This window comes from Monodon monoceros, unplaced genomic scaffold, assembly GCF_005190385.1.
Source record: "Monodon monoceros isolate NGI ecotype Baffin Bay Population unplaced genomic scaffold, NGI_Narwhal_1 Super_Scaffold_7, whole genome shotgun sequence".
In the NCBI taxonomy this organism is placed as follows: Eukaryota; Metazoa; Chordata; class Mammalia; order Artiodactyla; family Monodontidae; genus Monodon; species Monodon monoceros.
The window spans coordinates 53,657,462-53,679,661 of record NW_021703784.1 but is presented as its reverse complement, the minus strand read 5'-3'; the positions used below and the strand labels follow the sequence as shown (position 1 = coordinate 53,679,661).

The 22,200-nt window shown below is 54.3% G+C and overlaps 2 protein-coding genes across 4 annotated transcripts in view; both read left to right on the top strand.

Annotated features, from left to right (window-relative positions):
* Positions 1–11,883, top strand: part of CAPN5 (calpain 5) — a 51,914-nt gene extending 40,031 nt beyond the window's left edge. The window contains exons 5-14 of one of the 3 annotated variants that reach the window (XM_029208218.1): positions 953–1,145; positions 1,989–2,182; positions 2,874–2,951; positions 4,384–4,579; positions 5,228–5,350; positions 6,471–6,667; positions 7,578–7,693; positions 8,230–8,366; positions 9,321–9,464; positions 10,873–11,883. In XM_029208218.1, the coding sequence (XP_029064051.1) occupies positions 953–1,145; positions 1,989–2,182; positions 2,874–2,951; positions 4,384–4,579; positions 5,228–5,350; positions 6,471–6,667; positions 7,578–7,693; positions 8,230–8,366; positions 9,321–9,464; positions 10,873–11,280 (1,786 nt within the window). In that variant the 3' untranslated portion in view covers positions 11,281–11,883. Of the gene's footprint in view, positions 1–952; positions 1,146–1,988; positions 2,183–2,873; positions 2,952–4,383; positions 4,580–5,227; positions 5,351–6,470; positions 6,668–7,577; positions 7,694–8,229; positions 8,367–9,320 lie in introns of all 3 variants that reach the window. The other 2 variants (XM_029208219.1, XM_029208220.1) reach the window with 2 other exon arrangements.
* Positions 11,884–14,018: 2,135 nt separating this feature from the next.
* MYO7A (myosin VIIA) overlaps positions 14,019–22,200 on the top strand; it is a 103,897-nt gene continuing 95,715 nt past the window's right edge. Inside the window, exons 1-2 of the mRNA XM_029208217.1 lie at positions 14,019–14,241; positions 16,107–16,170. Coding sequence (XP_029064050.1) covers positions 16,153–16,170 — 18 coding nt within the window. The 5' untranslated portion in view covers positions 14,019–14,241; positions 16,107–16,152. The remainder of the gene's footprint in view (positions 14,242–16,106; positions 16,171–22,200) is intronic.

The window sequence follows — 22,200 nt, the reverse complement described above, 5'->3', positions numbered from 1 at the left end:
CCTGCATATTCTCCCAGGTTGCTGTTCACCCCTTCCCTGTTTTGGGCCATCTGGGTTAATGGGGCAGCTCCTCTGTTCCGGACAGCAGGACATTGTGCCCTCAAGGCCCCACCCCCTCTCCATGTCTTCCATTTCTTCCCTTTGCTCTCCCTGCACCCTCCCCCACCACTGGCAGGTCTTTTAACATCTTTGATGGCTCTTTTGTTTGTAGGTTACCTTGCAAAACCTGTGCTGGTGTTTTGTGGGCACATATTTTCAATTTATGGAAATGGTATTTTGTCATATATCCCATTCTGCTTCTCATGTTCACATTTGACACTCTGCCTTTAAGACCCCAACCTTTTTCCTAACATTTAAATAAGGAGCCACAGCTGTGTCCTAGCACCTGATCTATTGCACATAGTAGATGCTTAATCTTTTTGAAATGAATTATTGCATACATTTTAGACATAATTGGAGTCTGGCTGTATTGCCTTTTCATATGTAACAAGCAGGCACTAGCATTTTCCCTGCAGTAGGAATCCCTTTACAGTGTTTTCTTCAATGGCTGCTTGAGATGCAACATTAGCTTTTAAAACGAGTTCTCTGTTGTTAGACATTTAGGTGATTGCTAGTTTTACATTGTTATAAATAATGTTACTCGTCCAGAATTATGTCAAAAGACATATGAACTTTTAACACTTCTGAAAAGAATTGCTGGATTTCTGGACAGCTAATTTTTGAAGATGGGGCTATGAAGGCCAAGGGGAATTTGAGTGACAAAATGGTGTGGTTCAGTGGGACAGACGTTGGCCTGGGAGCCGGAGACCTGGGTTGGCTCTGTTGTGTGGCCTGCTGTGTGACCTTAGCAGTTCTCTTGACCTCTCTGAATCTCAGAAATCTCCCCTATCAGGTGAAGGATTTAGACTGGCTGGGGAACATGAGCTGGGAGTTCTTTCCACATTGCTTCCAGGCTGGCAGGCTGTTACCAGGCCCTGGATGGAGGCAACACAGCGGATGCGCTGGTGGACTTCACAGGTGGGGTTTCCGAGCCCATCGACTTGACCGAGGGTGACTTTGCCAGTGATGAGGCCAAGAGGAGCCAGCTCTTTGAGCGCGTGTTGAAAGTGCACAGCCGGGGGGGCCTCATCAGTGCCTCCATCAAGGTGAGAACACAGAACCGAGCCCCGGAGGCGGCCCCTCCCCTTCACTCACCCTGATTGGGGTGGGAGGTGACTGGCTTTTCAGGGAGAGCCCCTGCCCAGGTTGGATCACAAATCCAGACCCTCAGCCTCATGGCGGGAGGGGAGCAGTTAGAGGGTGCAGCCCCTCCCCAGTGCTGGACAGCACAAGCCTCAGGCCCCCTGCCCTAACCTTTACACTATGAAAGGCCTTGCCCACACTGTTCAACTAGCGTCCCCCTTTTCCAGCCCTTTCATAACGGAGTGATAGGTCCTTTGGCCAAGGTTTAAGGCATCACAGTTGCGAGGCGATGGGAAGGGCGAGGGAGCCCCTACTGCCTGCTGGCACAGGCCTGGGCTCTTCAAGAAGATCGTCTTATTTCATTGACTGCTCACGTTTTGGGTGGGAAAGTTGGGACTCAGTGAAGGCAGAATTTGAACCCAGGTTTGGCTGACCCAGTGGTATGTTGATAAAAGACTGGAAAATTAAAAAGCCCTGGTTTGCTGACTTCTGTGGTGTCAATACTCCCACCGTGGTTGATTTCAGGCTAACGTTTTAACAACCAGATTACAAAACTGAGCCAGTGCTAGTCGACTCCAACACAGCCCTGGGCTTATCCCACTGCAGGTCCCTTCCTTTATCCCCCACTGCTGTTCCCCGGCTTTGTAAGGGGCTGTGAATTCGGAGGTCAGTCCCTAACCTCGGAGGAATGAGGTCTCCCCTTTGTGCAGGGCTGCCATTCCCTCCCCGTCCTGTAGGGGGTGGTGTGGCCTCTGGCTCCAGGTGGAGCCTGCCCTGCCCTGCCTCTGAGCAGCTGTGTCCCACAGGCAGTGACAGCGGCAGACATGGAGGCCCGGCTGGCGTGTGGCCTCGTGAAGGGCCACGCGTATGCCATCACTGATGTGCGGAAGGTGCGCCTGGGCCGTGGCCTGCTGGCCTTCTTCAAGTCAGAGAAGCTGGACATGATCCGCCTGCGCAACCCCTGGGGCGAGCGGGAGTGGAACGGGCCCTGGAGTGACACGTGAGGCCCGGGGCTTGGGCAAGGACAGGGGGCAGGCACCGGGAAGACCCCAGGTGGGTGGGCCGGGGTACGAGGGCTTGGGCAAGGACAGGGTGGACTTCCTGGAGGAGGTGGCACCAGGGCTGGGCCTTAAAGGATTTGGGGGAAGGATGACATTAGGAGAAGACTTACTTTGGAGCAGGCATGTGTGTGTGTGGGGGGGGTAGATTCAGCATGGGCAGAGGTCTGGAGGTGGGGATGAGCTGATTCCTATAGGGGATGTAGAGACCAGTCTTGGTGCTTGAGTGGGGAGGAAAGCAGGGAGGGAGGCCACCAAGGGTGGGAATGGGGGTGACTGCCCTGTGCTTGGCTAATGGCCCTGGTGAGGCCAGGATAGGAGCAGAGCCTAGGCCCCCAGTGAAGGAGCTCCCTTCACTGAGGGTCAGTCCCCCCACTTGCCCCAAGCCTGCAGCTTTGCTCCCAGACCTCCGGATCCCCGGCATGGTGGCAGCCCACGGTTGCCTACGAGAGTGGGCAGACAGCACTTCCTGGAGAGGGGCCTGGGCATGGCCCTGGGTGCCCCCAACTACACCCACACTGATGGAGGCCTAGTGCTGAGCTGTCCCTCATGCCTCCTGACCCTTGCCAGAGTGGCCCTGAGGGCATCCCTCTGATACTCCTCTCTCTTCCCTCCCCTGTGCTCACATCCCAGCTCAGAGGAGTGGCAGAAAGTAAGCAAGAGTGAGCGGGAGAAGTTGGGTGTGACTGTGCAGGATGATGGCGAGTTCTGGTGAGTGTGCTCTTGCCCTGGGCGGATGTCCAGGGCTGAGAGGGGAGCCTCCTGTGTGCCGGGCAGGAGGCGCTGGACAGGGAGGCGGGAGCCAGGGCTCTAAAAATGCCCCACCATCAACTTGCCGTGTGGCCTCGGATAAGTCACTGCATCTTTTTGGGCCTGTTTCCTCCTATGTAAAGTGAATTGGGCAGAATGGACCCTTTCGTCCCCATAGCCTCCACTGCCCATGTCAGGGGACCCTGGGCTGCTCTGGTACCCAGGCTGAGCCCTCGGCAAGTAGGCCAGGGTACCAGCAGGTGGGGAATTGACCAGAGGGCAGAGGGCATGCTGGCAGCCTGATGCCGAGAGCAGGTAGGAAGAGGAGAGGCCCTTTGGAGGAGCTAAGACTCAGGGTGCAGAGGAGCCCTTGGGCGAGGACAGAGACCCAGCCCAGAGGCAAGAGAGCACACTTGGGTTTGGGATGGGAAGAGTGAGTTCAGGGAGGTGAGGAGGTGAGCTTGGAGGATGGCAACAGCCTTGCTTAAAGAGCGTGATAGTGACTCCTGCATTCATTCACTCCTGCATTCATTCATTCTGCATTTAGCCCTGCTTGCCAGGTTCAGTGTCTTTCTTCAGCAGGACACTTGATTTGGGGACTGAGCCACTTCCTGGGGGGATACAGGGTACCCTGTGTGTGGGAGATGTTGTGAGGGCCCCAGGCAGATCCAGAGGCACATGGCAGTGATCCTGGCACCCCAGTGAGGTCCCCTCCTGCAGGTGTCAGGGGAGCCGCTGCAGGAGGCCCCCCAGGCCTTTTGGTCTGGGCTCCTGTGGATGAGATCCACTTTGCCCAGTCTGGCTCAGGGGCCAGTCGAATTAAAACATAGCAGTAGAAAACCCTCATCAGGAAAGGGCTTCCTCCTAAGGCCTTTCTCAGATATGTTCACCCTTGATGCATATATGTGCATATTCTCATATATGTGCACACTTGAAGGTGGGTGGGCACTTCCCTTCCCCCCGCCCAGGCTCCTGGAGGTGTGGCAGTATCCTGGCCACTGCAGCTCGCTTACCAAGGGGTTTCCACCACTAGCTGTGGATGATAATGGATGGAAACTGTAGAGGGCTGTACACGTTAGTTGTTCATACTATTAATAATTGTAACGGCTAGCCTTTGGCAACTCCTGTCTGCTGGAAGTTCTATTACATGCTTTTATTGTTATTGCATTGCTTAATTCCTGCACTAACTCTGTGAGGTAGGCAGCTGTCATTAGATTTATTCCCGTATTACAAAGCAGGAGACTGAGGCCAAAAGAGATGTGAAGGGTCCGTGTGATGCCACGTCCACACTTGCTGTGTAGGCTCGTGGTGCAGAGCATGTGGGGCGAGTGGGCAGGCTGGTGGGCGGGGTGGGGTGGGGAGACCGGCTGGCTCAGCCCCTTGCCACGCCCAGGATGACCTTTGAGGACGTGTGCCGATACTTCACGGACATCATCAAGTGCCGTCTGATCAACACGTCTTACCTGAGCATCCACAAGACGTGGGAGGAGGCCCGGCTGTGTGGCGCCTGGACGCGGCACGAGGACCCGCTGCACAACCGCAGCGGGGGCTGCATCAACCACAAGGACACCTTCTTCCAGAACCCGCAGGTGGGCCTCCTTGGGGATCCCCACCGCCCCCACCCCTTGAGCAACTGTGGGGCCCTCGGCGCCGTCCTGCCACGGACTCCTGCACGACCTCGGGTACATCCCTGTACCTCCGTGGGGTTCGGTGCACCGTTTGTACAGCGGGGTTGGATGGGCGTGTCTGGGAGGTCGTGTCACCCGCAACCTCACCATATGACCTGCAGGCTCTGAGGACTAATGAGTGCCCTGATAAGAGTTACGGGGACATTTTATTTAGAGGCTGAGCTGGGGCCTCAAACCCCTTGTTTCCACACATGGTGCTGCTCCTTCTGGGGAGACTTGGCCAGGCTGGCTCCCCACGGGACTCCTCCCCTGCGGCCTCCTCGGTCATGACCCTGGCACCCGCCTGGTCCTCACGCCCAGTGTGCCTTCATTGAGCACCAGCTGCATGCAGGCTCGGAGCTGAGCATCCATCGTTTCCCCGATTCCTCCCACCCCGCATGCAGGGTGGACGTTGCCAGCCCATCTCACAGATGAGGGACTGAGGCTCGGAGAGCTGATGTGACTTGCCCAAGTTCACACAGCCGAGTTCTGGGCCGAGCTTCGGGAGCCACCGAGCCCGTTTTCGGTGTGGTCTCACCATGTGCCCCTCTTCCTCTGCTGCACCCGCAGTACATCTTTGATGTCAAAAAGCCAGAAGATGAAGTGCTGATCTGCATCCAACAACGGCCCAAACAGTCCACCCGCCGGGATGGCAAGGGTGAAAATCTGGCCATTGGCTTTGACATCTACAAGGTGAGGCCAGCTGGGACCCCTGCTCTGGGTAAGGAGAGTTTGGGGAGAACACTCTAGAACACTTTGGTCTCCGACACCACCCCTGTCACCTTGGCCACATTGGCTGATGCCATGGTTGTGCTGTGACACAGGTCCTGTTTCGATCCCCACAGAGGCCCAGCCTGCCTCGGATTGGTCCCACTGGAGCTCTCAGCCTGATTTCTTCTTGCCCAGACCCACAGGCTGTTTGGACGGGGAAGGGGACGATTGCTGGTGGTCGGGCCTGGGCTCTGGGGGGCCCCCCACGGCTTCCTCCCTCAGGGCTCTGGCCCCAATGAGTTGGAAGCCTTGCTGGGCACTGGGGAGAAGCATCCTGGGCAGAGCCAGGAGGGCTTCCCACTGGCCGCTCCCCTGGCCTGGGCCCCAAGGCCTTCCACATGTTGTGACGTCCCGTGTGTGATGACACGCAGCGTAGCGGGGCACCGTGGGCCTGCCAGACACCAAGAACCTAATGAAGCCAGGTGCATGTGCTGGGCCCACGGCTTGAGCCGAGGCCCTGGCATTTGATGTGCTGGGTCGTATTGTAACCGTTTGTTCACGTCAGCATGTTGGAACATTCACTGCGTGCTGATGTTGTGACTCTGACGTGACATGACCTTCGCTGACGTGACTATAGCTTATCATGGCACTTCTTCCAGGAGTTGTCCGGCATGTCCCGGCAGCTGGTGATGTCATTTCATGGACACATGCTGTGTCCTGCACAGATAGTGGTACTTGATTCTGTTGTGATGTCAGAAACCCCGCAGACATTGTCACCAGGGGGATTCCCGTTGCCACCCCTCTCAGTAGCTTTATGAGATCTAATTCACATACCATATGACTCGCTCACTTAAAGTGTATGAGTTGTGCGGCCATCACCACAGTCAATTTTAGGCCACTTCCATCACCCCAAAAAGAAACCCCGCACGCTTTAGCCGCCACCACCCAGTTGCATCCACCTCCCTCCCCGCCAGCCCTAGGCAGACAGACGCTCATGTACTTCTGACTCTGTAGATACGCCTCTTGTGGCAACGAGGGGGAGATGTGCGGTGCGGGGTGGGGTGAGGGGCTCTGTGTGACCCAGTGTCTCCGCCCCCATCAGGTGGAGGAGAACCGCCAGTACCGCATGCACAGCCTGCAGCACAGGACGACCAGCTCCATCTACATCAACTCCCGCAGTGTCTTCCTGCGCACGGAGCAGCCCGAGGGCCGCTACGTCATCATCCCCACCACCTTCGAGCCAGGACACACTGGCGAGTTCCTGCTCCGAATCTTCACTGATGTGCCCTCCAACTGCCGGTGCGTGGGGACTGGCTGGGGCCCTGGGTTGGCAGGGCCCAGGTCCACACCAGGCTGGCCCGCAATCTTCAGCCCAGAGATCTTCAGTGTCGTCCTAAGACATGGAGCCTGGGCCTCCACCCTCCCTGGCCTGACATTAGCATCCATCCCCTTTCTTTCCCTTCCTCTCCTCCCCTGTCCCAGCCTCTCTTGGCCACACGAAGGAGCAGCTGCTCACGTGTGCAGAGTGCTTCACAGTTTACAAAGAAGCTTTCACTCATCTCATTTGCTCTTCCTGAACCCTGGGGTGGGAGGCCTGACCCCTTCATTTTACAGATCAGAACTGGGGATTGATGTTGGCTGGGGGTGGTTTCTAAGTCCGTGCCACCAGTGGCAGAGTCCGGCTAGGTGGACCCTGAAACCATCCCCATCCCTGCTGCAGTGCAGACCTGTGCATCCCACACTGCCCTCCCACCTTGCTAGGCAGCCCAGAGTCGGTGCTCCCTGCCCACGTCCCAGACTGGGGGGGCAGCTTGTGGAATTAGCGGACCTCAGTCCCGCCAGTCTGTGCTGTGTTGGGCAAGCCCCTTCCCCCGGCGATCCTGATGCTTCCTAATCCGTAAAATGGGCAGAGTGGCAGTCACTTATCTCCCAGGGCTTTGTGAGGATTAGAGATAATACCTGTAACATCCCAGCAGAGCGCTTGGCACACAGTAATGCTCGGTACATTGCTTTTCCCTTGGGGGAGGAGGGGGCACCCTTGGGTAGGGATGGGGCAGCGGGAAGCTTATGGAGGTTTGTTTGCCCGAGACAAGCATTGCCTGGACTAAACACTGCTCTTGACCCCTGCCCCACTCTTCTTGAATCCCTTGACCTTCCGTCTTCCCGGACCCTCTCCATCACCTCCCGCCCCTTCTCTGCCCTGCATCAGGGAGCTACGCCTGGATGAGCCTCCCCGCTCCTGCTGGAGCTCCCTGTGCGGCTACCCCCAACAGGTGACCCAGGTGCATGTCCTGGGGGCCGCCGGTCTCAAGGACTCCCCAACAGGTGAGCTTGCCTGGAGAAAACCCCCAGCCCTCCTCCCCTCCCAAGCCACAGACACAGCCTCCAGAGCTCTCCTGCTCTCACTCATTGAATGAGCAAACCCATCCTGACATCCACTTTGGGCCCAGCCCTGGGATGAAGCTGGGCGTATAGAGAAGAACACACTCTGCCTCCTGCCCTTGGGCGGCTTCCAGTGTGGGCAGTCAGACACAGGGACAGGTAGCTAGGAGGGAGGGCTCAGGGAAGGCTTCCTGGAGTGGGGGGCCTTTCTCCAGGCTAAGGAGGTATTAAGGTATGAAGCCTGGTGAAGGAAGGTAGGGGAGAAAGGTGCTCCGGGCAGGGGGAACAGCTTGGGTAAAGGTCTGGAGACCAGAGATTACCAGTGTGCCCCCTCCTGTCTCTGGAAGTTAGGGAGCTGGCTAGGCTCTGGTCTCCCTTCTCCTGAATACATGAGCCTAGGCTTCTGCTTCCAGACATCTGTCTCATCCGGGACCTGTCCCAGCCTCACCCTCACCCCGTTGCCCACTCGCTCATTCTAGGGGCTAACTCATATGTGATCATCAAGAGTGAGGGGGACAAAGTCCGCTCGGCCGTGCAGAAAGGCACCTCGACGCCTGAGTATGATGTGAAAGGCATCTTCTACCGCAAGAAGCCAAGCCAACCCATCACTGTGCAGGTGACCCACCTGTCTGTGGTCCCTCCTGGGCCCCCCGCCTCATGCTTCCGCACTCAGAGTGGCTGGGCCCCACGTGGCAGGGCCTTTGACGGGGACCTAGGAACACTGGGTTCTGGTTCCCACTCTGTCCCCGACACGGTGTGGCCTAGGGAATTCTCTTACCTACCCCTCCCGGTGCCCCAGAGCCCCCTCTGTGGGGTGGGATGAGTTGGATTAGCTGTAGGGATTGTGGGACACAGCAGGGTCCGACTCCTGGCCAGGGACAGTGGGCATCTCTGCCAGCCTTGCCCCAAAGCCTTGGGAGTTGTTCCTTAAATTCCCCTGGTGGCAGATGGTGGGGGTGACTATTGCCTGAGAGCAGGGGATCAGAAAGCCAGTGTCCTGGGCACGGGCTTCCTTCCCCTCTCAGGCCAAGGGGGCCACAGTTCTGAGCTCATTGGCAGGAAGCCCTCTGTCCCTGGGGTCCAGGCCAGCATCTCTCCCGGTAAGAAACCGTCTGTAAACAAACGCTTGGGTATCCTCGGGGAGCTACTGTAGGGTTTCCAAGTTTTTTAACACTGAGTCCTTCCGGATCAAATCACAGACCCATAGATGTTTGGGCTGGAAGGACCCTTAGAAGCCGTTGATCCAAACCTCATGTTGAAGATGGGGAAACCAGAGCAGGGGGTGTATCACTTGTCCAAGGTCACCCAAGGTCAACAGCAGAGCTAATAATGACAGATTTAACTGTATACATGGAAGGGAGCTTTGACATATGGGAGGAAGCCTGAGGCTCTGGCAGGGGCATGGCCTTGCCCAAGGTCCATGGTGAGGCAGATGCAGGGCTCCTTTTCCTCAGCCCAGCTTGCATCACAGGAAGGGGAGTCAAGGCTCTGCCGCCGCTGTCAGCAGCCCTCACAGACCCGTAGTCCTTGTCTTGGAGATGGTCCCCAGCCATCCTCTGTCTCCTTCCAGATCTGGAACTACCGAGTCCTGAAGGATGAGTTCCTGGGCCAGGTGCACCTGAAGGCCAGCTCGGACGACCTCCAGGCCCTGCACACCCTCCACCTCCAAGACCGCAACAGCCAGCAGCCCAGCGACCTGCCGGGCGCCGTTGCCGTGCGTATCCTTAGCAGTGCCTCCCTCACGGCCATCTGATACCTGCCCATCTACCTGCGCCCACAGCTCTCACCACCACCTGCATGTCCCCAACCAGGCCAGGGGCTGCCCTGGGAGCCGGGACACTGGCGTCCTTTTCCCAGCTTTTCCACTGACGTGCTGTGTGACCTTGGGAGGTCTCTGTCCCTCTCAGGGACACTTGCCTCAGCGTCCCGAGGACCCCAAAGCATCCCCTTCTCATAGAGGAGTCGTCTTGCCTGAGATTTAAAATAGCCCTCCCTACCCCAGCTGCCACCATGGCTAAGGGACTCTATCCGTTGAAAACCTTCTCCCAAGGCCCTGCTGTCTGCCAGCAGAGTGCCAAGAAGATGTCACTTGTTTACACACAAACTACCACATCCCCAAGGCCCACTCCTGCCCCTTGTGTCCCAGACCTGCCCCAGTGTCCAAGACTTGCTTTCTTTGTCACCTATATCTGGTTTTCTAGCCACCTTGAAAGGACTCTTGGCTATTGGGTTCCTGCCCAGGCTAGAATTTGGGAAATGTCCAGGTGACATCTGTCCATTCTCGAATCCCATCCACTCACCCGCCCATCAGGTATTTATTCAAAGGAGATTTGCCAAATGAATAAACGATGCCCATGAGACCCCGTGTGGAGCCGGGCCTCTCCTCGCAGCTCTGGGAGACCCGGCGTCCGTCCTGGGCCTCGCCTCTGCTCTCAGGTCCTCTCAGATACAGACGCCCAGAGGAGCTGCAGCCACCTTCTCCTAGGTTCTGATTGCATTCCCAGCCTCTGGTTTAGGGTCCCTGGCGAGGTGGTGGAGAGGAAGGGCATCCTGCCTCCACTGCCCTGACGCGGGAAGGAGTGTGTCTGATGTAGTGGGCCAGGCGGGGAGAGACCTGAGGGGTCTGCTGCAAGACCTGGGCTTTTCCCGGGAGCAGGGACTCTGGAGTGGTGATCTCAGGCTCGCTGCCATCAGTTTGCGCACTGGGCTTGACAGGAGATGGTAAATCCATTGTCTGGCCAGAGGCCCTTCCACCAACATTCCCCTCAAAGCGTAGCCGAGGAGCCATAACCCTCTTGCTGCCTGGACCAAAACTCTCCTTCTAGGCCTCAACGTTTTATATTCTTTCCGTTTTAACTCTCAATTTTAACCAGGGGTTTTTAAAGGAAAACTGAAAGCCAGAACCCTTTTTTCTTCTTAAGCTCCAGTTCCTGTGATCCTCTGATTTTATTTTGATCTGCTTGGGGAGGGACGTGGCGAGGTCATACCTTCTCAGAGGAGGTCTGGAGGTGGATGAAGAAGATGGGGGTTTGTACTTGGATGTTTTACAAGCCAGCACCTACTGTGTTCTTGGAGAGTGTTGGCGCTGTGACCATCTTTGGATCTCCCTGTGCCCTTCTCAGGCTCCAGACCAGGTGATGTCAGTGAAAAAGTCCAGTTGGTTCAAGATCAGGAATTCCTGTGGCCTTGCTGGGAATTCCTTTGGGGAACCTGACTTTTCAGCTCAAGATCTGGCTCTTGGGTGCAGTGACCTGGCTGGATATGCTGGATTCTTGACCCCTCGCTCTGGCTGGCTCTGCTCCTGTGTCCTGGCCCTGGGTCACGGGAGGGGCCAGGAACTGAATGACAAGGAGAACAAAAGGATTCCTTCTCGAAAAGCTGGGACTTCTCAAGAACCCGAACCTAGGGTGAGGACTTTGCGTGTGACCAGGAGCAAGTTGCTTAAACCTCCTGTGCCTCGATTTCCCCCTCTGCAAAGTGGGGCCAGTGATTATCGTTTGTCAGCACTCTTACTAGCAAGTGCTGTATAAGGGCAAAACAATACCCTTTCTCTATGTATCTTTGTATCCGTACACACTATACACAGTCATGTAATCACCACTTCTCAGTGTCTGTTTGAAAGGAAGACTCCTGAGTTGGGTGGAGCGTCGAGGGCCGGATAAGCCAGCTTGGGGCCTCTGGGGCCGACACACGGGTCTTTGCTCAGCCGTGTCCACCTGGGCTACGGGGGCAAACCAGGACCAGCTGGCAGACCTGTGTGGGCTTTAGCCTGGGGGCTGGGCATTGTGTCCCTCGACTCCCTTCTCAGAGAGAACTGGTTCGGCAGCCCTGCCTTTGCTCCCTGCCCCTCTTGGTTGGCTCCTGGCTGTGTGGGGATCCTGGTCCCCCGGAGGCCCTGGGGACTGGGCAGGTGAGGATGGAGCTCTTTCAGGCCGGGACTGGAGGGTGAGTGGGGAGAGCAGCTGCTCTGTTTGCCTGGTGCACCCTGCAGCCCACAGGGGCCTCAAGTCCCCATTTGCAGATGGGTGGGGCCCCTGCTGCACAGCACCCCGAGCTGGGCTGCGTTCCCCTCAGGGTCAGGGGAGTGGAGACCTGTTCTGTTCTCAGAATAAATGCTACCACAATTCCAGAAAGGCCTTCCTGTGTCTGTCTGTCCCTCTGGGGATATGGGACAATGAAGGGAATGTTTCCCAGGCCTGGGTGACTGTCTGGTTAGAGAGCCACATGAAGGAGTTACAGCTGAGGCTGGACCCCGATGCCTGCCTGGTGGGACCGTGCTGGCATCATTCGGCTGTCCCTTCACCTGGCCTTTTCCCAAGTCCCGTCCCAGGCACGGGGGCGGGGGGAGCAGCCACAGTGCCTGCTCCGGGGCAGTGTACAAACTGGTGGGGAAGACATGCAGAGAACCAGTGGCGAGGCAATGTGGGAGCTACTGGGTGTTCCCTGAGCCTGCTGGGGGCAGGAAGGCCTCGCCCTGAGACAGTTGTGGAATAGAGGGGGGCAGCTGCATGAAGGGCAGCCAAAAAGGAGATGGGCTTATGGGGGTACAGGTGGATGTAGGGGATCAGAGTGGAGGCTGTTGAGGGGGAGATGATGGCAGCTCGAGCCAGAAAGCTGGGGGTGGCGGGGAGGAGAAACCAGAGAGATTTCAGAGGTAGAGTGGACAGAACTTGGTGGCTGGGTTGGGAGTGGGGAGTAAGGGAAAAATAAATGAACTAAGACCAAGATTTCCTCATAAGACTGTGAGAGAAGGCTGTGCTGAATGATGTGCCCACCTTAGCATAGTGCCTGGCCACTGGTGGGTGCTGAGTAGCTGTAGCTGTGCAGCATCTGGAGGGGACCACATACCCCCGCGCCACTCCGCACCCATCCTTCACGGCTCAGACCTGCGTTCTGCCTGGGGCACCATTTCCTCTTCGGGCCTCAGCTCTCCCATCTGTGTGAGGCTGATACCACTCGCCCACCCAGTCTGGCCGGCTCCTCAAGAGATGATTAGAGGGGTGGTAGGTATCAAGTGCGGACGGCAGGTGGGAGTCCAGCAGTGGGGACTGTTCAGGAGCAACTCCGGTCATGGGCACCCAGCCAAGCACACTCCAGCATCCAGGGGTCTTCAGGGGTCAGGATCGTCGGGTCAGAGGGAGCCCCAGCCTTGGCAGAGCCTGGGTCCCAGCGCTGTCGCTTCCCACCCGCTGCTCCAGGCAGAGGCCGGATGCTCAGCCTTGCTCTCCAGGGGGCGCTGTCGGGCAGCTGTGCCCGGGAGGTGGCGCAGTTGGGCCATTGGTCCCTCCCTGGGTCCCCCACCCCATCCTTTGGGTGGCAGCCAGGTGGCCCCTTCCCTGCAGGCACAACCCAGTTACAGAGACTCCAAAAGAGTACCTCCCTCCGCCCTGGCCAAACCTGTCCCGGAGAGGCCTGCTTGGCTGGGGCTGCTGCCAGGGTCGCTGCAGGCGAAGGGCCACGACGTGCAAGGGCCAGGTCTCAACAGGGAGTCCTCGGTGTCACTGTTTTCGCTGATGCTAATAACGAACATTTTGTTCACTCTCTTCCTCGTTTACCCTCCTCCCCTACTGTAAAATCGCATTTTCCACCTCAGTTTGCACGAGTCCCTGGTACATGCAGCGTTGCTCCCAGTCAGCTGCTTTGAGAAGGTTTCCTAGATGATTAGAGACAGCAGGCATCCCGCGCCCCAGCCCCCAGAACAAGCTGTGGGGCAGTGGTGAAGTGATGAACTTCAGGGGGACGCATCTGCGGCGAGCCCTCGGGAAGTGGCCTGGGGCAAGGGCAGTGTCTGTGTGTGGGGGGCGCGGCAGGGCGGCAGAAAGGGCCAGGGGGCATGGCTTGCTACCTCCTGCCCTGCCTCGCCTGGTCCTTTGCTCTGAGTCGCTAACAGCCATTTTGTGGAGAAGGAAACAGTCTTGGCAGACAGCAGGCAGGGGCCAAGACTCAGCAAATCAGTGACCAAGTCGGGATCAGAACAAGGTTTCCTGCCCAGGTGCTGAGAGCAGGTGGTGGGCATTACTGCAAATGACAGGAGGCAGCTGAGGCTGGGATGAGTGGCTCCGGGCCTGCTCCCACGCTGGTCGGCAGCACAGCCGAGAAAGACCCCAGTGCCCCGGCCTCCCCGCTGGGCGGCCAGGGCTCCGCCAGGGCCCTGGGCAGCACAGCCCGCCTCCCATGCTGATGTCACGACACCCAGACCTCGGAGGGCCCTCCAACTCCGCCTCCCGGGGGAAGGCTCTGGAGTGGGGAGGAGAGGGCAGCAGTGCCGGCCGGAGAGCTGCCCTGGGCAGGAAGGAAAGGGAGAGACCGAGAGAGAGAGTCACACAGTGAAAGACCGCAAGACCCAGAGAGACCCCCAGAGCAAGTCACGGAGCAAGACAGAGGAAGAGGGGGCTTGTGTCTGCAGATTTTCCCACACCTGCCACCCCAGCTTCCCGAGCCCTCTGTGCAGGTGGCAGGGGCAGCCAGGCCGGTGGGCAGCAGGGACCCAGGTAAGGTTGGGCTGCCCGCTGTCCTGAGCCCTGGGAGAAGGGTTTGCTGGACTCTGGGGGAGTCATGGGCTCAGGCCACCCTGGAGCCACTGTCCCCACAGCCAATTGCTCCTGGTCTGGGCCCCCTGCCATCTCTGACCAGAGCTGGGACGGGGGGCAGACATGCTGGGGGTGGCAGACAGAGTCCTCTGTCCCTGACTCTTTGTCTCCTTAGGCCTCTCTCAGCCACTATCTCTTTCTTTACCTCTCTCCTTGGATAAGTCGCTTCCTTCCTCTGTGCCTCAAATTTCCCATCTGTGAAATGGGAGATGAAGCCCCATCAGCCATGGTTGTTGGGAGGACAAGGTAAAACTGAGCATGGGTACAGAAATGTAAATACAGTTCTGTGTTCTCTGTTGTCAATTTAAAAAGCAATTAACTTGAACAGGGATTAGTTATTATTTTGAAGAAAAAAAATGTCTATTTTGTAGCATTTTCCTTACACGTGGCCCTTAAATTCTATGCCCTTTCAACCCCTTTCCACCCGCCAAGGCCCTGAAGGCCCAGGTTCTGCCCCTGGCTCTCGGGGCTCACACTGGTGCAGGGTGCCAGCACCACAGCTGGGCATCCTCTTCACGGACGTAGCTCCCCACGGCAGCTGCCTGCTGGCCTTTGTTGAATTCCCTTCTCAGCCAGACACCCAGGCCAGGTGCAGTTCTCCAGAAGGACGGTGTGCCTGCTGTATCCCGGAGCCCCAGGGCAGGGGTCAGGGCTCGGGTGTCAGGTAGTGTCATGGGCAGAGGATCAAATGCCCCAGCGCCTCTGAATGCACCTTGTGAAAAATTGATGCTCATCCTGGGAGGCAGGTAGGGGGCCAGAGGGGCCTCATGCTGGGGCCAATGGGCTGGGGCTGCTTTTGATCACCACACTCAGTCCCACGAGTCCTTCCTGAGCTGTCCCTGTGCTGTGTGAGGTGATGGCTGAGCCCCACACCCTACCCTGTATCAACTCCCTTACTTTGGGAGCAGAGGTGGGGACAGACCCTGACCAGACAACAAACGCATATAGTCAGGGCTAGATAGAGGGAAATATTGGGGCTCTTGGCAGCCTGGGGACAGTCAGGGAAGGCTTCCTGGAGGAGGTACCATCTAAACTGAGCCGTGAAGCATAGGTGGGAATTTATTAGTCAGAATTCCAGGCAGAGGGTCCAGTGTATACAAAGTCTAAGAGGTATAAAAAGGGCCAGCATATTTCAGGAAGAGTGAGTGCTGAGAATGGCCCAAGGGCAGGGGTGAGGAAGGAAGAAAGCAGAGAGAGGCAAGACTGAGACGCATCGTGCTGGGCCTTAAACGCTAGATGAGGGAGGGATTAGAGCCCCCATCCTGAAGGCCGGGGGTGCTCTGGAAGGGTTTTAGGCACGTCGTGTCATGAGCAGGTCATGTACAGCCTGACCCTCCTCTTGGGCCAGGCTGTCCCTGTCACCTGTACTCCTGGGGCAGCTCTGAGCTGGGTGGCCAGAGACCAAGTCCTAATCCTGAATTTGTCCTGTCCTGCTGTGTGACCTTTGGCGAGTCTTGGTCCCTCTCTGGCCCCTTTGCCCATATGTCCAGGGGAGGGGGCTGGACTTTCTACTTCTTAGGAGCCCTTTGGGAATCTCTGAATAACAGTAGTAAAAAGGGAGCTCAGCTGCTCTGGGCAGTGGAACTGGTGATGGTGGCAGAGGCTCAGGTCACACAGGCTGGGCTGTGGCCAGAGGGAGAGTAGCCAGGGAGGGTTCCTCAGGGAGGAGGGGCTGGGGCTTTGGGAAGAGCCCGGGTGACCCAGCCAGGCTCAGTGCTTCCAGGGCTGGCTGGCTCAGAGGCTTGACATGGTCTCTCTTCCTGCAGAACTGTGTCTGGCCAGGCGGGCAGTAGGAGCATTTGACCAAGGACAATGGTGATTCTTCAGAAGGTGAGGGCTCCTTCATCCTTCTATCAGGAATAACCCTGTTGGGTGGCTCATCCTTCCCTATCCCATATTCTCTTATCCATGTTCTTAGCTGTAGAATCCCCTCCCTAATCCTTTCTTCTAGAAAACTCCTATCTATGCTTCAAAACCCAGGTATGATACTTTCCCTAACTCTCTCAGGGCCCATTCTCCCTGTGATGTGTCTGTTGGGGCCTCCCTTTCTCATTGCACTCACCCCACTGGTCAGAAATTACTTATTTATACACATCTCTGAATCCCCAGGTAGTCCAGGCAGTGGAACAGCATGTGCAAAGGCCCAGATGTAGAGAAGCCCTTGGAGAAAGGGAAGACGAAGTTGGCAAGTCTATTGAAGCCAGACCAGGAAGGGCCTTGAGCCTGACTGGGGAGAAGTGAATGGGGGATGACGTAGCCAGAGCTACAGGCTCCGAGGGTAATATGGGGAAGAAGCAGAGGTGCTGCCCCCGGCTGAGTCCTCCAGCCCCCCTTCCTTCCCAGGGCCACAGTGGCCCCTGACCCTCAGCCCTTCCCCGTGATCAGCCTGAAGCTCTAATGAGCTCCTGGTCTCCAGATTCAGGAATGTGGGCCCTGAGCCAGGTTGGCCTGGCACCGGGCCCTTGGGCTGGTAGGGGTGTGTGCTGTGGAGGCTTGGCCAGTGGCTTCATGTCCTCCAGGACCATGTGGGACCAATGGGCAGCCGTGCCCTGCAGCTGCGTGTTTGAGTGTGAGTTACGTATATGTGTGTATGTGAGAAGGCAGGCGTCAGGGCAGGATCAGGATAGACAGTCTTCTGTCCTGGGGCTGGAGGAGCCACCCTCTAGAGCCCCTCGGCCTGAGAGTCTCTTCAAAGGCCCATCAGAGATGGCCAAGACCAAAAACAGAAGGAAAAGTCACTGTCACTGAGTGTTTGCTGGGTGCCAGGGCCTGGGCTGCAGGCGGGGCTGGGTGGATGGGGACATTTGCAGACCCCAGAGGGAGGGCCTGGGCCACTCATAGCTCCCACAGCCGCTTTCCCTCGGGAGGCCTCTGACCTGCTGTCCACCCTCCTCCAACCAGCCCCCCTGAACGCTGGCCCATCTCGTCTGGCAGCCTCTGCTGGGAGCAGGTATCTGCAGGTGGACCTGGCTCTGCCCACCCCTCACACAGAAAGCACATTTCTGTTACTTCTTTGGTCCTGAATGCAGTCCCAGCTCTGGGGAGCCAGCCAGCCACGCAGCTCCACAGGCAGAGCCCGCAGCCCTGGGCTCATCGTGGGCTTTGCTGTTGATAAGTGTGTGGACCTGGGGCACGCACGTCCTTCAGCCTTCCTGAGCCTCAGTTTCCTCATCTGTAAAACGAGGATAAAAACCCTCCTTTCCCAGGATGGTTGCTGTGAAGATGAAATGCCACGAGGGGTTCAGTCAGAGCGCTTGTCTTTCACCTGCCTACCAGGTCCGCCTCCTCCCGCCACGCCTTCCCTGTCCTGAAAGACGGTCGGTCAGCCCGAGCACTTGGTCCCTCTTCTGGCTGACTTCTAAGTCCTCGCTGTGGCCATGACTCCCTTTGGGACCCTTCCCTCCTCTGCGCGCACTAGAGTCTGACCGCACGCCACCTTCTTCCCCTGCCTTCCTGGGGCGTCCTGGTGAGCCCAGAAACGGGGGCAGGCCTTCAGCCTGCTCCCCACGGCCTGCTCAGCTCCAGCGCCAGCACGCGCAGAGATGGAGCTCTGTGCCGAACGAATGAACGATTGTGATTTCACCCTCATTTTGTCCGAGGGGCTGGAGCGAGCATGATACCTACCTCAAAGGGATGTTGGAGAACAAAATATCGTAACACATGTACAACGCTCAGCCCAATGCTGGACACAGCTCAAAAGAGTTTAACGGCCGTGGCGACCACTACTAAAATCATATCAGTAGTGTTCCTGTGTATGAGAATTTCCCATTCTTTTCTCTCTTTTACTTTACTTGGCATAAATATTTATTTGGGATAAATTATATGAGGAGACCTCAGAGAATATGATGTTTCTTGCCCCGTGTGGAGAGTGGCCCAGTGTGGGACATATCAGTGACAGATACTCACCCATCCCTCCCTCATTCCTTCCATTCATCCATCATGCCAGCCTTTCTGAGCCCCACAGAGCACCAGGCACAGAAAACACTTTCATATAGTTGTGCTCAGAATCCAAATCTCTTCATTATGAAAAAATGTTATTCATTTGTTGAGGGTTCTAATTCTTCAAAAGTAGCATTCACATTGGTCCTACTATATGCCGGGTACTCTCTATACATGATCTCATTTTATTGCCATAAGGCTGTAGGGTAGGGATCTTTGTGCCAATATTGCCGGTGAAGAAACTGAAGCCCAGATAGGGTAATTTATTTTTATTTTTAATTTTTTTAAATTTCAGCTATGCTTTTATTTATTTATTTATTTAACATCTTTATCGGGGTATAATTGCTTTACGATGGTGTGTTAGCTTCTGCTGTATAACAAAGTGAATCAGCTATACATATATCCCCATATCTCCTCCCTCTTTCGTCTCCCTCCCACCCTCCCTGTCCCACCCCTCTAGGTGGTCACAAAGCACTGAGCTGATCTCCCTGTGCAATGTGGCTGCTTGCCACTAGCTATCTATTTTACATTTGGCAACGTATATATGTCCCAGATAGGGTAATTTAGACATGAGCTGGGGCAGGTCCAGACAGGATAGGGAGCCATGCTGGTGAGGGGGGCAGCATGCAGGGAGAAGAGACCTTGGGAAGAGGCTGCTGTGTAGGGCACAGGGCTGTGGCACAAGGAGCAGGCACAGGGCTGTGGCACAAGGAGCCGGCACAGGGCTCAGGGGAGGAGGTCAGACTTCCCCTGCTGGGTGGCATTCGCAGAGCATGAGCTCTTTCCCAGGCACCCTGCGGTAGGCTGGGCAGACCCATCATGTTGATGGCTTTGGGAGTAGGTGGGAGTGTCTGGAGGTTCCTAGTGTGCCGGAAGCCACCTCCTCCAGCCAAGTACTCACTCACCCACCCAGCAAAGTGGCACTCAGCCCCTTCTCTGTACCAGGCAGGGCACAAAGGATACAGAGATAAATTGACTGCTCCCTGTCCTGGAGGAGTTTCCAGACCAAAGGGGGAGGCAGCTCCGAAACACAGCAAGGGTGCCCATGAGCAGAACTGTGATAGCAGGAGTCCTGGGGGTGGAGTAGGGTGGGAGGGAGTCTGGGGCTGGGGGAGGCTTCTGCCCCGCCTGCGGTACGGCAGGGTGGGGTGGTGATGTCAGGGAAGGCTCTGAGGCTGTCGTGGTAGCCCCTCACATACAGATGGGGGGCTGTGGTCTCAGGAGGAGGGACTTGCCCCACGTTGCAAGGCTAGCTGGTGCTTGTGAGAACCCAGAGATCTGTGGTACATGTGACCCGCTTCTTTAGGACCTCAGGGAAGTCTGCTGTGCTTCCGTAAGATGTGATTTCTGGCTCTGTGGTGAGGCCAGTGTAGGGAGGGACTAGATGTACTCTGCCCAGATTCCTGGATCAGAGTGAAGTTTGAAGATAAATCTGTGGACTGTTGATAACAGTTGGATTAAGTCTTTTATTAAAATATAACGTTCTTCTTTGTCTGTTGTAACAATTCCTGATTTAAAGTCCATTTTGTTTGATATTAGTACAGCCACCTCAGCTCTTTTTTGGTTACTGTTTTCAAGGAGTATATTTTTCTATCCTTTCACTTTCAACCTATTTGTGTCTTTGGATCTAAAGTGAGTCTCTTGTACAGAGCATATAGTTGGATCATGTGTTATTTTTTTTAAACCTTTTCTGCCGACCTCTACCTTTTAATTGGAGAGTTAAATTCATTTCCATTTAAAGACTTACTTCTGCCATTTTGCTGTTTTTTTATATGTCATATCTTTCCCCTGTCAATTCCTCTATAATGACATCTTTTTTTTAATTGAAGTATAGTTGATTTACAATGTTGTGTTAGTTTCAGGTGTACAGCAAAGTGATTCAGTTATATACATAAATATATATTTTTTTTCAGATCCTTTTCCCTTATAGGTTATTACAAAATATTGAGTATAGTCCCCTGGGTTATACAGTAGGTACTTGTTGGTTATCTATTTTATAAATAGTAATGGGTATCTGTTAATCCCAAACTCCTAATTTATCCCTCCCCCCCTTTCCCCTTTGGTTACCGTAGTTAGTTTGTTTTCTATGTCTGTGGGTCTATTTCTGTTTTGTATTTAAGTTCATTTGTATCTTTTTTTTTTTTAGATCCTACTCTATGATGCCTTCTTTTGTGTTTGATTTTTTCCCCACTCTACTGTTTTGGTTCCCTTCTCATTCATTTCTCTCTCTTTCTCTCTCTCTCTCTCTCTCTCTCTCTCTCTATATATATATATATATTTTTTTTTTTTTCCCTAGTAGTTACTCTGGGGTTTACAATTAACACCTTACATTTATAACAATCTAGTGAGGGTTAACACCAACTTACCTTCAATAGTACATGAAAACTCTGCTCCTATACAGTTCCATCACTCTCTCTTTACAGTATTATTGTCAGAAATTACATCTTTATACACTGTGTGTCCATTAACTTAGATTTATAATTGTTATTTTATGCATTTGTCTTTTAAATCACATAGGAAAAAAAAGAAGTGACAAACCAAAAATAACAATAAGGTTGGCTCTTATATTTACCTTTGTAGTTACCTTACTGGGTTCTTTATTTCTTTGTATGGCATGAGTTACTGTCTAGTGCCATTTAATTTTAGCCTGAAGGAATATTTTTGGCATTTCTTGTAGAGCAGGTCTATTAGCTACCAACTCCCTCAGTTTTTGTTTATCTGGGAATGTCTTAGTTTCTCTTTCACTGTTGAAGAATATTCTTGCCACATACAGAATTCTTGTTGGAAATGTGTTTTTTTCCTTCCTGCATTTTAAATATATTATCCTACTGCCTTCTGGTCTCCATGGTTTCTGATGAGAAATCAGCAATTAATCATATCGAAGATCCTTCATATATGATGAGTCACTTCTCTCTCACTGTTTTTAAGATTCTCTTTTTGTCTGTCTTTTGATAGTTTGATTATAATGTGTCTCAGTGAGGATCTTTTTGAGTTTATCCTACCTGGAATTTCTTGAGCATTTTAGATGTGTAGATTCATATCTTTCATCAAGTTTGGGGAATTTGGGGTCATTATTTCTTCGAATATTCTTTCTACCTCTCTCTCTCCTCTCCCTCAGGGATTCCCATTGTGCATATATTGGTCCATTGGATGGTGTCCTGTAGGTTTCTTAGTCTCAGCTCATTTTTCTTAATCCTTTTTTGTTTCTGCTCCCTAGCCTGGATATCTCAGTTAAGCTATCTTTGGTTTGCTGATTCTTCTTTCTGCCCTTTCAAATCTGCTGTTGACCCCTCTAGTGAAATTTTCATATCAGTTATTGTACTTTTCAACTCCAGAATTTCTATTTGGTCCCTTTTTATAATTCCTGTCTCCTTATTGATAGCCTGTACTTGGTGAGATGTTGTTCTGGTTTCCTCCAGTTCTCTGAGCATATTTAAAACAGTTGATTAAAGTTTTTGTCTATTAAGTCCAGTGTCTCGGCTTCCTCAGGGAAAGATTCTATTAATTTCTTTTTTTCCTATGAATGGGCCATGTTTTCTTCTTTCTTTGCAGGTCTCATGGTTTTTTTTTTTTGTTATTGTTGTTGAAAACTGGACATTTTGATTACTATAATGTGATAACTCCAGAAGTCAGATTCTCCCCCTCCCCAGGGTTTGTTGTTACTGCTTATTGTGAATTGTAATTTTGTTGAGTGACTTTTCTAAACTATTTTGTGTGTGTGTGTGTGTGAAGACTAGATTCTTTGTTATGTGTGGTCACTGAAGTCTCTAAAACCCCTGGAAAAAACAACAAAACAAATTAAAAAAATCTCAGACTTTGCAGTTGGGCTGTGTGTATGTTGGCGCATGACTTCAGTGCTCAGTCAGGACATTTACAACTCTGACTTAGCCTTCACTCCCTGTCTGCATGGAGCTTGAGGTC